The sequence below is a fragment of the Bubalus bubalis genome, chromosome 21 (assembly GCF_019923935.1).
Source record: "Bubalus bubalis isolate 160015118507 breed Murrah chromosome 21, NDDB_SH_1, whole genome shotgun sequence".
In the NCBI taxonomy this organism is placed as follows: Eukaryota; Metazoa; Chordata; class Mammalia; order Artiodactyla; family Bovidae; genus Bubalus; species Bubalus bubalis.
Genome location: NC_059177.1, coordinates 14,767,357 through 14,782,620, shown reverse-complemented (window position 1 = coordinate 14,782,620; position 15,264 = coordinate 14,767,357). Strand labels below are relative to the sequence as shown.

Below are 15,264 nucleotides of genomic sequence, written 5' to 3'. Positions count from 1 at the left end.
GCATTCATTTATTCACCATGTGTCCCCACAGCCTATAATTCTATCCCACATAGAGCCCAGCGCCCCACTGAAATTATTCTGAGGTCCATGGGGAGAGTTGCTTGCTCCCTCCTCGGAGGCCACAGTCTTCCGTCTGAGTTGTTCTCCCAGGCGCAGACACCAAGCTCCTTCAGACCTCAGCCCCTGGCTCTGGAGGTTCCCCAGGAGCCCAGCCCATCCTCAGGAGAGGGAGACGGGACCTGGGGATGCTCCGGGCACAGGTGTCCATGTGGTCTTTGGTGGCCGTGCTGTCCTTCATCTCTCTGTGGTCTGAGTCCTTTCAGCCCGCGGTCAGGGTGGCATATGTAAAGAAGAGGCTGGGCCAAGGGACAGTTGTACTGCCTTTATTCCCCTCCACTCTTCTCACCCTCCTGCAGTCCCCCATACACTCTGGGGCTGTGGGATGACCACACAGGGCAGACATCAAGGGTCTACGTACCTGGGCACAGCCGTTTTGCCACTGAGCGCCACCCCCCCGACTGCCGAGGGGTGCCATGTGGGACATGGCAGCAAATGTCAGGATCAGAGGCTCAGGCTTTGCCCCCACTGCCCGCCCCCCCCACCCAGCCTGGGTTCCTAGAACTGTGGTCATGGGGCTTGAATGGTCATCTCTCTGGCCACTCATCCCCAGCTGGCCTAAGACCAGGGACTACAAGGGGAGCTGGGGAGGGGCAGGCCAGGTTCCGGACTTGAGGCTTGGCCAAGTGGGCTGAGAAGTCCAGCTGGACAGAGCGGCCCCCCTTGGCAGATCTGCAGTGGGAGGTAATCATCCCAAGCCCCCTCCCCATCACCAGCCCTGGGAAGTGGGTGTGATGGCCCAAGCCCCTCCCTCCAATATCCAGGTGCTTGTTAATTTGTTTTAAAAATCAAAAAGGAAATGTAAAAGCTGGTAAAACAAGAACCCCTATCCATACTGGCACGGCTGAGGTTCCATTATTGCTTCAGACCCTTGTGGTCTGGCCAGAAAGGAGCTCCCACCAACACTGGCCAAAGGGGAAGAGAGCATTTAGCACCAGGGACACAGGGCTCCTGTCCCTGCTAGGACGGGGGCCTCCCAGGAGAGGGGGTGGACGTGCCCATCTAAGCTATTAATACAATGACCATCTGACCAGTGGCCAGCCTGCTGTCTGGACCCCTCTCGTGCCCTGAGAAGGGAAGCATACAAGAGTAGGAGACCCGAGTCCTGGGACAGGGTCTCGCCAGCAGCTCCCTACACCCATCTCCAGCCTTTGCTTGTGAAAGTCTGACTTCACGGATCAGAGGCCCAGCCTGGCCAGGGCCCCCCAGGCTCTCTAAGGCTGCAGTGACGGTAGCAGGTGACAGGGCCACCAGCTCTAACGGGAGATCCTGGTGTCAGCCACAGGGAGTGAGAAGCTCAGGGGAGTCCCAGCCTACAGCCCATTTGGGGAAATCAGACTTTTCTTAGGAAAATGTGGGCCAGCTCTGAAGAGCTGCCAGGCACTGGGACTGGAGGTTGGAAATAGCAAGGGAGAGGGGGGAGTGGGGGGGACCCTGAGGACGTCATGGAAGCCCAGAGATCAAGGGGTGCAGGAGAAGAAAAGAGCTACAGTAGAGCAGGAGCCTGAGAGGTGCAACCCTGACCCCATAAGAGGCTAGAACCCTCAGCCTCGGGGTGGGGAAGCCGCAGTGCTGGGAACCAGACAGGGAGCTTTCCTCTCTTGAGGGGGTGCCCAGAGGACAGCAGGGGCATCTGAGGGCACGCACGTAGGCTCTGGCTTGCACTGTTCCTGCTACAGCCCCAAACTCAAACCCTCTAAGCCCAGAAAACAATCTGGGCCGTGTGGCTTGGATTCTAAATCCTCAAATCATTCGGGCTCCTTGGGCTTACCCACATCTGTACAGAATAAAGTGCTTCGTTTATTGATGATTAAAATGTCCCCAGCCCCCTGCCCCAGCGCCATGGACCTTACAAGGAGGTCTGAGGGGTCCCAACCCCCTCAGCCCTTGAGCTGATGGGGCCAGTCCCCCCTCCACGACCCCCTGGGCTCAGGCCTCTTCCCACTCCAGCCATGCTGGGAAGGTGGTGGTGTGGGGGTAGTCATGGGGGTTTAAGGTGCAAAGAGTATAACAAACAAAACTGTATAAACACAATAGGAAAGAGCTTAACTAGGAAATATGTAGCTTATGGAACCTTCCTCCCCCTTTTAAAGGCAGGAATCAAGACGTTAAATGACAACAAAAAAAGGATGTCCTGTTAGTGCTGGCCTCGTGAGGGCAAGCATTGGGCACAGGCTGGGGCTCTCCCAGCGCCCATGACCCTGACCCCCCGGGCCTGATCATGCAGGCTCCTTGTGCCACCCATGAGCACAGAGGCCCAGGAGGGACAAGGGTGCTGGATGCCAGCCAGGGGCGGGTTGTGACCAGGCCTAGGGAGCGGAGGAGGCTTGCGCTGCCTTCAGGGAGCAGACAGACACAGACACACACATCTCTAGTGTGGGAGATGCAGCTGGGGCAGCTGGTGAGGGATGGGGTGCTCTGTGAACAGCTGCCCTGGCCTCCGCCCCACTGATAGCACCTTGAAACCTCAGAACATTGGCCCAAGCCTCCTCCTTAGGGGCCTGCCCCTGGGGTCCACCCATCTGCAGGGGCTCCTGGGCAGCAGGCCCTGAGAGCTAGTGCTGTGGGAGCCAGCCCGTCTGTCCACCCAGGGCCTGGCCCACAACACCCTGAGGCCCAGTGGCTTCTGGGGACATCTTCTCCAGGACCCAGGGCCCTCGGTGCAGCCTAGTGCAGGTCGGGGATCCCTGTGCCTGCCACAGGGTTGTGAATGGGGAAAGCAAATGTCTGGGGTCCAGCCCCTGCCTGCCCCACACCCCCCTGACCCTCCCTATGTAGAGGTTCAGTCTTCACGCCTTGCCACAGCCTCCCGGCACGCTCCCAGGGCATCCAGGCTCAAGCCTCTGCCTGGATATCCGCAGCCCTCACACTGGGTCCACACCTCCTCCCAAGGGGGATGGCACCCAACTTCTCCCCAAACCCTCCAGGATATGAGGCGCAAGTTAGGGGGCCCAGGAAAGGCGCGGATAAGTGGCTGAAGGTGATCTGGGCTGGGCCACCCCCCTCCCTCTGGCTTAGGCCTCAGCAGAGTGACCAGTCACACCTGCTCCCTGGGCCCCTGTCCCCCCTACCTGCCGCCTCCAGCGCCCCCCTCACCTGGAGGGGGATACTGCCAATGGTTTCCTCTCTTTTCTTTTTCCTTCACTTCCCAAAAAACAAACAACAAAAAAAGTAAAGGCTTCAAGAAGTCACTGAAAGGGGGCACTTGGTAGCGAGGTGTCCTCAGCCAGCTCTGGGGGCTGCCAGCCTGCACACCCCCCAGGGTCAGGGGCCTCGGGGCGAGGCCGGTGTCCAGCCAACTCTGGAGGTGTCACTGCCCCCCAAGGAGGAGGGCAGGGTCCTGGGCCCCTTGGAGCAGGCAGGCAGTTAGTTGTTGGTGCTCAGCCTCCCGCTGCCTGGGCTGGAGGCCGTGGGGAAGAGCGGCGGTGGGGGCGGCAGGTGCGGCGGGGGTGGCAGGGTCTGCGGCAGCCCGGGCAGCAGGGGCAGAGCCTGGGGCGGGGCGGGGGGCAGGCCCGGGGCCGCGGGGGCGCCATCGCTGGCCATGGGGTGGCTGACGCGGAAGCACTTCTCCTTGTGCGCCTTGAGCATGTTGGAGAAACGGAAGCGCTGGCCGCACACGTCGCAAGGGTAGGGCTTTTCACCGGTGTGCGTGCGCCGGTGCCGCTTCATGTTGGGCCGGCTGGTGAAGCTCTTGCCGCAGATCTCGCAGATGTACGGCTTCTCCCCTGCAGGGTGGGTGGGGATGGGCCTCGGGGAGTTGCTGGGGGGCCGCCACGCCCCCCACCCCCAACATGTGAGCCAGCCTCCCTCACCCGACCTTGGGAGTCAGGGAGGCCAGGGCTGAGCCTCAGAAAAGGGCAGAGAAGGATGCCCACTACGGCGCAGAGGCCATCACCTTTGGACAGCAGTACCTGTGTGGGTCTTCATGTGCTCATCAAAGTACTGCTTCATGTTGAAGTCTTTGCCACACCACTGGCACATGAACTGCTTGTGGCCGATGTGGATGCTCATGTGTGACCGCAGCTGGTACTTGTACTGGAAGCGCTCATTGCAGTTCTGAGGGCAGGGTTGGGTGGGGCAAGACCCAGGGAAAAGTGGGGGAATAACTTTCAGGGAGGTAAGCGCTGGTCCCCAGCTCACAGGGCCAGGAAGGACTCACAGCGGGAGGGACTCCTGGGCAAGGACGGGTGGATGCCGAGGCCGGCTGAGGTGCTCCTGGGGTGGGGCAGCTCATGGGGCACAGGTAGAGAGGCCCCGGCAGGAATGGGGCTTAGCAAGTGGAAAAAGGCCCCAGAGTGGAGGGAGCCCTTGTGCTTAAGACTCTCCATCCTTCCTCCTTGTCCAAAGGCCTCCCTCAGCCCCACCTGCAACTCCATCTCCGATCTTTGCCTAAGATGTGTCTTTCTCCACCTCTCCAGAAAGCCTGTCCTATGGTTCCAGCCCATGCAGACTTCCCACCCTGAATGTGTAGCACTGAGATAGGGAGAGGAAGCAGGGGTATGTGGGGCGAGGGGGGTGGGGTGTAGGTGGGCAACCAGGGAAGGATGGAGTAGAAGGCAAACAACAGGAGGGCCCCCTTCTGCACCCTATACTCCAGTCCCCCTACCCCCTGGCTTTTAAGCTGCTGTTGCCCCTGATCCCTGCCCTGTTCAGGGTGGTCCCTGGGGCAGAAGTAGACTCACCTCGCATCTGAACGGCTTCTCCCCGGAGTGCTGCAGGGAGTGCACCTTGAGAGACATGCTGCGTTTGAAGGACTTCCCACAGGTCTCGCAGGTGAAGGGCATGTCCTTGGTGTGGGCTACGGGGCAGGCACCATGGCCATGGCATCTCAGGGACCCATCTGGCTTCTCCCAGGGGACCCCTGCTGGACCGCCCCCCACGCTGAGCCTTGAACCCACCTCCTGGGGCACCATCTACCCTGGGACCTGCCCCGTGGCCTCTGTCCCCCAGGCGAGGTCCTTCCCCCTCCCTCCCTGTCCCTCCCTCCCACACCCCCCACTAGGTCTCTGTCTGCTCAGACAAGCACAGAGGCCTTCATGGTTCCTTAGCCTCGGCTCAAATCCTGGCCTAGCCACTGGTTCTCTGTATGGCTGCTGTGAGCCTCAGTGAGTTTCAGCATCCTCTTCTATAAAAACAGGAAGAGTGGTCCTGGGTCTCCAAGGTGGCTGGGCTTTACAGAGGATGGCACCTGTAAAGGCCTCAGCCTTGGGTCCCCTGCCATCCAGAAGGAGTTATCTGCACTCCCCGCCAAAACAAACTCCAAGGAAGATGTGGGAGGAAGCATCTGGACACACGGAGGGCCCCCCTCACAGTTCAGAGCTGGGGAATCCAAGCCCAGGAAGGACCACCAATCCTGGGTTACCTAGCATGCTCCTGGCTGATACCTACACCCCAGGTTCCCAGCTCCCACTCAGTTCATATTGGAAGCCTCCAGTACTGTCTGGTAGAGAAAGGGCATCTCTGGCCAGGGCTCACTGTCTCCCTGGCTAGTCAGTGGGGAGAGCTCCAGCCCCCAAGTGGGCAAAGAAAGGAGGGCCACCCAGACAACAGCCAGACTCTCAGCCAGGCCCACCTAGAGGGGAGGGACAGCCATGCCCAAGGCAGCGAAGTGGCCCAAGACACACTTGTGTCCAGGTATGACCCCTGGGAGGAGGGTTGCATTCAGAGAAGTCTGAAGCCCTGTCAGGGGCATAGCTGTCCTCAGACTGAGACAGGGGCGGTGTCAGCCCACACAGTAAGCACTCTGTGTAATTTAGCAGAAGGTGCTCTGGTGGACCTAGCCCCATGTTGGGGTGCCAGCCTGGGTAGCAGTGTGCTAGCTGGATTCTGGTCTCCACCTGCCCTCCTGTCATGAGCCCTTGTGCCATGTGCAACCTGCCCAACCGTACATGGCAGCCCTGGCCCCAGACTAGCCCTACCCCCTCCTCGGCCCCACTGCCCCATCCACTGTCCCCGCCCCACCTCCCAGCTACTTGGCACTTTCTCATCCCTTTATATTGTCCCTGGATGTGAAAGACTTCCTAGCACACGCAGCAGCTGGCCCAGCTTGGACCTTGGGCCTGTTCCGCCACAGGCCCAGACTTACCAACCATATGCTTGCGCACATGAGCCATGGTGTAGAACTTCTTCTCACAAATTTCACAGGAGAACTTCTTTTCTGCGTAGCCGTGCACAATTTTATTGTGCTCGTGGAGGGACCAGAGCTTCTTAAAAGCTTTGCCACATGTCACACACTGTGGAATGAAAAGACTTTAGGCCCTGGGTTGGGACCATGTGACCTAGGACAAGTCACTGCCTTGCTAGGCCTCAGTTTCCCCACCTGAACCGTGCTCGAGAGAGAGATCTTGGTGGCCAAGGACCAGCTACGTTCGATAGTCTGAGTCAGGGGTGGTAAATCCCTAATATTACCCACCTGCCCACCCGCCCAGGGTTGCAGCCTGGGGCCCTCCCTCCTCATCCTGAACTCACTAGGGTCATGGGCCACCTCTTCCACGAAGTCCCTCCTCTGTGCTCACTTCAACAAGACATCTTTCTACAGAGGGGAGACACATAACTGGCTGAAGGGCCACAGTGGGTGAGGAGGCTACAGTTCAAGGGGAAGCCCCTCGGATAACAGGTCCTGGCAAAGCTGAGACATTATTTCTGCTGCCTCCCCTGCTGGGACCCATACCTTGACACCACAGAGATCCCCAAGGGAACAGGTTCCAAAGGGCTGGGGGACTGCAGGAGGTGCAAGGGACTTTTGGACACGAGATGGTAGTGGGAACCCTGGGGACCACACTCCCCTCCTCCTTGTCTCCTGGGCCCTTACCCCTGCAGTAGGCCAGGGCTTAGGCAGAAATTGGGTCAGGGTACCCAGGGTAGAAGTACAAGCGTCTTTCCCTTTCAGGAGGGAAGCTCGGGGGGTGTGCATGTGGAGAGTCACAGGGCAGCGCAGCAGGCAGGCAAGTGGGAGCATGTGCCTGAGGGTGGGGCAGGAATCCAGGTAACCCTCAGGTAACACTTTCTCCAATTAGCAATTAGTTCAGGCAATTAGCATCGCCTACCTACTGCCCCTCAACCTCACTCTCAGCCAGAAAAGGCAAAAAATCACTTGGCTGGCCTTGTGCTGTCTTCACCCTGAAAGGCCAGGCTGGCCCAGATGCAGGCTGGCTCAAGGCTTGGCAGTCAGCCCAGCTCCCCTGTTTGGCCCCAGCAGCCTTCCTGTTGGGCCCCCTGCACTTCCCGAACTGCTCATCCAGTCCCTCTTCCCCATGCCCAGGCCAGCTGGTACCTCCAAAGAGCTGAATGCAGGGGTTTCCTCCCGCCTGGCTGCCCCTTGCTCCACTCAGCCCTTGCAGTAAGTGGAAAATGGCGCCCCCTTCCGGGCAAACCCCTCCTCCCCTCTGTGCTTTCCTGCACTGCTCAATCTACCAAACTATATACCTGGGGGCCCTGCTGGCCTTGCAGCAGTCCAAAAACACTGACTCATCCCTCCTCAGAGCTGGCTGTCCCCCAGCCTCACATGCTCAGACAACTCTCTCCTTGCATTCTCCTGAGTCCCTGCTCCCCTCTGCCGTTCTGGCAAGGGTACTGTTTGTTCCAATCCTTTCTGCACTCTTGCGGAAGCCCAGCTCTATCTGCCTCCTCCAGGAAGCTCTCCCTGACATCATGCCCTGAGCTCTCACCACCCTGGGCTCACCCTTGGGCTGGGGCTGGTCCCACTGTCCCTGGGGCGGGGTTGGGGGTTGGGGGCTGAGCCTGCTCTCTGCAGACTGTGCAGACAACACAGGCAGCAGGACACTGGGTGCCCAGGGCCCAGTTCTGGCCTGGTTCAGCCTGGATGGCTGCCCCCTGCAGGCCCCTTGGAGGCCCACCTGGATGTTGCGTTCGCAGTCTGTCTGCCGGTGCAGCAGCAGCTCGCTCTCTAGCAGGAAGCGCTTGCCGCACTGGTCGCAGATCTGCATGCGGCTGTGGGTCACGTTCATGTGCTTCTCCAGGTACCAACGGTTGTTGAAAACGCGCGGGCACTTCTGGCACGGATGGTGTTGTTTTTCCTCCAGCTTCACCTTTGCCCCCAGCCCATCAGCAGCCTGTGGCCCTCGGGAGCCAGGAGCAGGAGCCACTCCTGCAGGTGGCTTTGGCCGCTTCCCACCCCGCCGCCTGGCCTCCTCCGGCTCAGGGGGACCACGGCGCCGGGCAGACCTCGTGGCCATGCGACTGTGGGCAGGGGGCTCTGCCCGGCTGCTGCGGTGCCCCAGGCCCCCCTGCCTGCCCCCTGCCTCCCCGTCCTCCTCATCTTCCTCCTCCTCTGAGCTCTCCTGATCCTGCTCGCTGTGCCCTTCTTCTTCCTCCTCCTCTTCCTCCTCTTGCTCACTGTGCCCTTCCTCCTCCTCATCCTCCTCATCCTCCCCCTGACTGCCGCCCTCGTCATCCTCCTCCTCCTCCTCTGCTCCACTGCCTCCTCCCTCCTCTTCCTCCTCCTCCTCCTCTTCCTCCTCCTCTTCATCATCCTCCTCCTCTTCCGAGTGTCTCTGCAGCCCATCCTCCCGGCCCAGCACCATGGTGGCCGGGCCGGTGGCAGCGCCTGGCTTGCCCTCGGGCCCTGTGGACACATGCAGTGTCTGGTTGTTGAGGTTCACCTCCACGATGATCTGGGACTGCTCCCGCCGACTGTAGGTGCCAGAACCCCCGAGCTCTTCCTCCAGCTCCTCCCCACCCTCCAGCTTGCACAAGCTGGCCGGGGGCCCGCCAGCCTCTTCAACGCCACCCTCCTTCTCCTCCTTGAAGAAGGGCTGAGCCGGCCCGAGGGCGGCAGGCACCGTGCCACCTGTGGCCCCAGCCCCGTCCTCGACGCGCACAGAGTAGGGGTCGGGGCCCTCTCGGGCGTAGATCTTGGGCAGGCCTGGGGCGTCGGCCTCCTGCTTGATGTCGCAGTAGTAGGTTGGTGCAGCCGGGGTGCAGCCAGCAGCTGGCTGGGCGAGGGCCACGGCACCGGGGCCCGGTGGGCCGAGGGAGCGGGCATCTAGCAGCTCCTGGCAGGACGCAGCGATGTCGGCCATCTGCAGCAGTGAGGCGGCACTCAGCACTTCGTGGACGTTGGCCGCGTTGACCAGCAGCTTGGACGTGTAGATGAAGTTGAGGATCTGCTGCAGGCCGCCGGGCGCCAGCGCCTCTAGGGACAGCTCCACGCGCTGCAGCTGCTTGTTCTGGGTGAAGAGCGAGTGGAAGAACTGGCTGTAGGCGGCCAGCACGCCCTTGTGGGCTGGAAAGACGCTGCGCTGGGGCACCAGCACCAAGTCCACGTCGCACAGGTCAGGCTGGAAGAGGCGCTGCTCGTTCAGGCGGCCCATCAAGCAGGCAAAGTGCAGCGCCACGTCCTCCACCAGCGAGAACTCAGCCGCCGGTGAGTCCGTTGTCTTCTCAACCAGCAACTGCAGGGCCGAGGGCACAGGTCAGGTCGAGGCCAGCCAGGAGGTGCCCCCCATCCCCAATCACTATTGGTTCCACGTGACAGAGAAGGTGCCGAAAGACTCAAGCAAAGACGATGGGGAACCAGGGTTCAAGCTCGAGTCAGCTGTCCCTCAGAGCTCAGACTCTGGCCGTGACCTTCTGAGGCCGCGTATCAGCTCCTGGGTCAGTGGTTGACTTTTCTGGGCCTCCAGCTGTTCCACTGTGAAATGGGAGCAGTCATCCCGGGAAGGGAAGCGGAAAAGGGGAAAAGGAGAAAAGGGGAAGGAAAAGGTTCGAGGATGACCAACTATGCGGGTGGGCCAGGAACCTAGGGGTTTCCTGGGATGCAGGACTTTTGATGCTAAAACCAGGGCCGTCCCCAGCAAAAACGAGGACTGGGTTGTCTCCCCAGAGGCATCATTTCAGTATTTCTGGTCCCCATGGATTCTCTCCCTGACACTCACTTACAAATTAAACCAATCCTGCCCAGCCCCAGGCACTTTAGGAACAAAAGTCACAGTCACTGTCCTGGAGGTACAATGGCCAGAGACAGAGCAGTGAGCTAGGTGACTTCTGTTCCTGAGGTGTTTGGGGTTGGGCAGGATTGGTTTTATCTGTAAGTGAGTGTCAGGGAGAGAATCCACGGGGCCTGGAAATACTGAAAGGATGCCTGTGGGGAGACGACCCAGTCCTGGTTTGCTGGGGACGGCCCTGGTTTTAGCATCAAAAGTCCTGCATCCCAAGACCTGTACCAAACCCTTTCCCTCTAGGCTCCCCAGACCCCAGGTCAGGTGTGGTCCAGGCCCAGAGGTTCCCAGATGATGTCATCTTGGTGGAGCCTGAAGGAGGCCTTTGAATCTGATTGGTCAGATTATTAGATCTTTGGGCCACTTTCAGTACCGGTGAATTGCCTGGAATTAAGCAAGGGCTTGGAGAAGGCAATGGCACCCCACTCCACTACTCTTGCCTGGAGAATCCCATGGACGGAGGAGCCTGGAAGGCTGCAGTCCATGGGGTCGCTGAGGGTCGGACACGACTGAGCGACTTCACTTTCACTTTTCACTTTCACGCATTGGAGAAGGAAATGGCAACCCACTCCAGTGTTCTTGCCTGGAGAATCCCAGGGACGGGGGAGCCTGGTGGGCTGCTGTCTATGGGGTTGCACAGAGTCGGACACGACTGAAGTGACTTAGCAGCAGCAGCAGCAAGCAAGGGCTTAATTAAGCAAGGGCCTGGAATTAAGCAAGGGCTGGCTTAATTCTTGGTCCAACCACAGCGGCTTCCCCAAAAGGTGAGCAGCATAGACAGGCAGGCTGCCCAGTTCCTTGCATGGATCCAGCGCACAGCAGATATTCAGTTAACATCTATCAACGACCTGCCTGGTTCTGGCCCTCCTCAGGCCCTGTCCGCTAAGTCAGAGCCTCCTACATTTGAGGGTACCTTGTTGCACTGCAAAGCCATCAGCTCTCCTACCCTATGCATGTCTCTGGAAGCCTCAGGATGAAACCCCAGTCCCATCCATCCACAGCCTACCCCTCCCTTTATGTCAGTCCTTTCAGTCACTTGAATGAGAGGACCTGCCCTGGGCTTCACCCTTCACACCCAGTAGCCCAGGGCAGCACCCACCTCATGCTCTCTCTTTTTTTTCAGCAGCTGCAGCTTGCGGACTCTAGTAGTTATGGCACACAGGCCCGGCTACCCCGCAGCACGTAGGATCCTCCTGGACCAGGGACTGAACCCATGTTCCCTGTATTGGCAAGCAGATTCCCAACCACTGGACCACCAGGGAAGTCCACCACCATCTCTCTTGAGTTCCTCCCCAACACCTCCTTCACCCCAACCAAGAAGCCACTTGTTTGTTCCTCTGTCTCAGGGCTGCTAGCCCATCTTGGTCTGGCCAATCTAACAGGAATAAAGTGCCAACCCCCTTTCATCTCCATCCTCTGACTCATTCTAATTCATCTTCTGGGACCAAACTTTATTACGCAGATGGGCTCAGAATGGGAGGGTCTCACAGTCAACAGAAGCAGAGCCCCTGGACTCTCAGCCCTGCTGAGGCCACCCAATCTGTGTTGGACTGGATACTATTCCACGTGAAAGTATTTCTTGGCCTTTAATGACTCAAAAAGCAGGACGAGGTGTCTCAGGACCAGCTGTGGTTCCCCAGACTCCACCAGCACCTCCGGCAACCTGTACCCTCCTCCCTAGAGCTGCTGCCACCTGCAAGTCAGTGAGGGGTCAGGATGCAATTTGGTTGTAACAGAAGTTCCTCAGGGCCTCCAGGGGCCAGAGAGTGGTGGGGAAGTAGCTTGGATAAGGACTTGTCAATATCAGACCTGTTGTGGGGTACCCATCCCAGGTCCACTGCTCCTTCACAGAAGGCCCTCCAGTGCTTGTCTACCATGGGTCAAGGGCAGTGCCTAACATTTCCTGTGTGCACATCTGGTCCCAGGATCCAGTGAAGACTCCTCTGGCCTCAGCAGGGGAGGAAAGGTTAGCCTGGGGGGTAGTGTTGCCCCAGAGACTCCATTTCTGAGGCAACACCCCCAGGCAAGGCTGTACCATCCTTTGCCCTTGAGGGGCCCAAGGATCTTACAACCAGGAGCCCTGACTGTACTTCCTTGACCAGGCACATAGATGCTGCCTGAGTCCTTATCTGGCAGCCCCTCAGTGGGGTATGGTTACCCCCTAGCCTGGTACCTCCCACACAGGGCCCACCAGCTGTGTCTGCCTCTCCAGCCAGATGTGCCAGTTTCCTGAAGCTGTAGATGCCCCTCCCCATCTGGCTGTGCCAGCTGCAGTCACACACCCCACCCCAAGTCCAGGCCAGCTGGGCTAAGACACAGGACCAGAGGAGTGGTCAGGGACTTCTGTTGCCAGGGCATTTCATGCTCTCAAACCCTCCCCCACAAGCCAGGCTGGTGGGGGCAGGCCAGGTGCCAGGGACACCTGCTGAGGCTGCTCACCACTGGCAGAGCCTTCTACTCCTGAGAGGTACCCTGCCTCATCATCAGAAAACCACCAGCTAGCTCTCTACCCTGCCCCAGAATCTCCCTGGAGGCCCCAGGATGAAACCTGGGTGTCCATCTGCACCCTCTACTCCCACGTCAATTCTTCTGTCCCCAGAAAGCAGTGGGTGGACCCAGACTGAGCACAGGGGCACAGGCTCATGACTTACAGCCTCCTCCTTTTAGGGAGAGGGTATCTGTGCCAGCCTCCTCTCAACTCAGGCCACTCGTCCTTCCCGAGAAACAGGCCCAGAGAGGGCGGTGGACAGGTCCAAGGTCACACAGGAGTTTGGACCAGAGCTGCAGGCGTCCTCCCCGCATCCCGCTTGGCCCAGGAGCCCCGAATCCCCTGGCAGGGCGGCTCCAGCGCCCACGTGGCCCAAGGCCCAGGCGGGAATCCGACCTCCTCCCTCCCCCCATCACCCAGTCCGAGGGCGGCGCCGTCCCGGCCCAGAGAAGCGCCCCCCTCCGCCGGTGCCTAGCAGGACCTCAGCCTCTCGCGCCCCGGCCCCAACCCCAGGAATTTAACCCCTTCCCAGCCCAGGGCCGCGTCAAAGCTCCGCATTCCCAGCCCGCAGGGACCCCGAGAAGGGGTAGGGGAGACCCGGCGAGGGCTAAGATCCCTCACACGCCTCCACGCCGAGACGACCGGCTGTTCGCTCGAGAGGGCAGAGCGGGCAGGTGGGCGGATAAGTGGGGGGACAGGCAGGGCCTTGCGTACCATGGTGCCGTGGCGCTGGGGGCTCACAGGGCCCCGCGGGATCGCGCTGCCCCCGGCGGCCAGGCCGGGGCCGCTCCATGTAGCGCCGCGCTGGGGGCCGCCCCCGCGCAGGGCCCCGCGACCATGGCCCCCGGGGGCGCGGCCGGGCGGGCGGAGGCGCAGGGCCGCGGCGAGTCCAGCCGCCGAGCAGCTGCGGCCCCAGAGCCTCAGGCGCGGCGGGCGGGGGGCGCGGGGCGCCGATTGGAGCCCGCGCGTCAGCTGGGGCCGCCGTCTGGACGCTTAAAGGGCCAGGCCGCCCTGCGCGCCGGCGGGGGCGCGGACACGCGTGGTGCGCGCCGTCCGGGTGCAGCCAGCCCCGCCTCGGGCCGCCGCGGACTCCGGCCAGGCCCCGCCGCTCCCATCCTAGAGGATGGTCCCTGGATCGCACCGAGCCCCCTTTCCGCCAGGAAGTTCATCCCGGAGTCTAACCTGGGAGCCCTCCAGATGCGCCACCGAGGTGGGGTCATAGGAGGAGGCCCCAAAATGGGGAAGCTGGGCGCTCCCGCGCCCACCAACCAGTTACAGAAAAGGCTTACACCTGCTCCCCTGAGCGACCTCACACTGAGGGACTGAACCCAGCGTATCCTTGCTGGGTCACCATCCCCACCCTCTGACCTGGGCTGCTCTGACCTGAGAGTGAGTCTAGGATCTCCAACGGAGCTGACCCCCCCACCCCGATCCCAGGGCAGCTCAGGGTTTATGTTATTCTGTCTCCAGGACTTGCTTCTTGTCGATCCATACTGACCTGGTGGCTGCCTCTGGCTACACAGGGACGCCCAGGGCAGGAGATGGGAGAATGTGAACCACAGCTGCATTGATCAAATCCTTTCATGTGACAGACCCAGAGCTGGGAGAAGGCAAGACTAGAGGAGTGAGGGCCAGAGGCCCAGGTCCCACTGTGTCCCTTAGCCGTGGAGCTTGATGGCTGCTGAGAGGCCTTCCTGCTGTTTCTGCTGGAGAGATGCAGCCAGGCCTGCGGAATGCTGCTCTGGCATGGATGCCAGTGGGGGCTGGGGGCTGGTTGTGCTGGCAAGAGGCTGCAAGGAAACACTGCCGGGCCAAGCAGGCAGCAGAGTGGGGACCACAGGGCGGTGGGCCTCGCAGAGCCTAGGTGGTGGTTGGGCCATCATTGTGGAGAGGGCCACAATGTCATCTGTGTCATCATTCAGATGCTTCTGTTCCCCTACTCCAAGATGATGGCTGCCCCACGTTTGGTCACTTTCACATTGCCCACATCCTGGCAGTACCACACTGTATCCCCCACCCCCTTCGCTCACACATGCACTTGTGCTTACACACCCGCCCATGCCTGGCTGTAGCAGTGTCCCCTGAGTATGCCACCTTGCTCATGAGTGGGCAGGGCCTCTGGGGCCAGTTCAGAATAACTTGGTTCTGGATGCCAGAGAAGGAAATGGAGTAGAGGCCAAGATCCCAGGCAGGCGCCATCCCGTAGTCTGATGTCTGTCCTATGAAACTGCAACGGCCTCCCGTGAGGCCAGGATTTAGGCCCTTAAGACAAGGCCATTCCAGGGTCAGGGAGAAAACATCTGATGGGCAAAAACGGGGGTGACCAAAGAGTGCCAAGAGAAAGAGGAGGAAACCACATAGCTGGATGGAGGGTGAGATGAGACCTTGGTGGAAAAAGATGGCAAGAGAAGAAGGGGCACCGATGGGGGCCCATGCCCCCCAGTGATGACCACACAGCAGATATTCTGCATCTCAGTGGCTGTGGTGGGTGAGTTGACTCAGCTCCCAAAGGCCTCAAGCTGAGGCCAGGCCAGAGCAACCTGCATGTCTGACCAGCCCATCACCTCAGGGCTGCCTTCTGCTTCTTCCACCATCCCAACCCACTTTCTCATCTTACTCTGTGGCTCCCTTGCACAGGCCTGAGAGGTGGTAAGAGAGGAACCATGTATACCCATTGGTTGGCTAAGGACAGTGAAGGCA

General features: G+C 60.3%; 1 protein-coding gene and 1 long non-coding RNA gene across 2 annotated transcripts; one reads left to right on the top strand and one right to left on the bottom strand.

Annotated features, from left to right (window-relative positions):
- Nucleotides 1-367: 367 nt before the first annotated feature.
- ZBTB47 (zinc finger and BTB domain containing 47) lies at nt 368-13,421 on the bottom strand. Its single transcript, XM_006080874.3, has 6 exons — nt 13,279-13,421; nt 7,974-9,530; nt 6,203-6,350; nt 4,800-4,915; nt 4,029-4,173; nt 368-3,842 (listed from the first exon to the last, which is right to left on the bottom strand). Exons 1-6 carry the CDS (start codon nt 13,279-13,281, stop codon nt 3,484-3,486), a joined length of 2,328 nt encoding a protein of 775 aa, XP_006080936.3. The 5' UTR covers nt 13,282-13,421; the 3' UTR covers nt 368-3,483.
- On the top strand, nt 9,364-11,488 carry LOC123331053. The gene is made up of 2 exons (XR_006547513.1): nt 9,364-9,502; nt 11,200-11,488. It is a non-coding gene; the product is annotated as an uncharacterized LOC123331053 (long non-coding RNA).
- Nucleotides 13,422-15,264: the final 1,843 nt, after the last annotated feature.

Coding starts and splice junctions, on each gene's coding strand:
- ZBTB47 (XM_006080874.3), bottom strand. Junction 6,351..7,973: donor ACTGCGAACGCAACATCCAG/GTGGGCCTCCAA, acceptor TTCATTCCACAG/TGTGTGACATGTGGCAAAGC. Junction 4,174..4,799: donor AGAAGCCGTTCAGATGCGAG/GTGAGTCTACTT, acceptor CCCTGCCCTCAG/AACTGCAATGAGCGCTTCCA.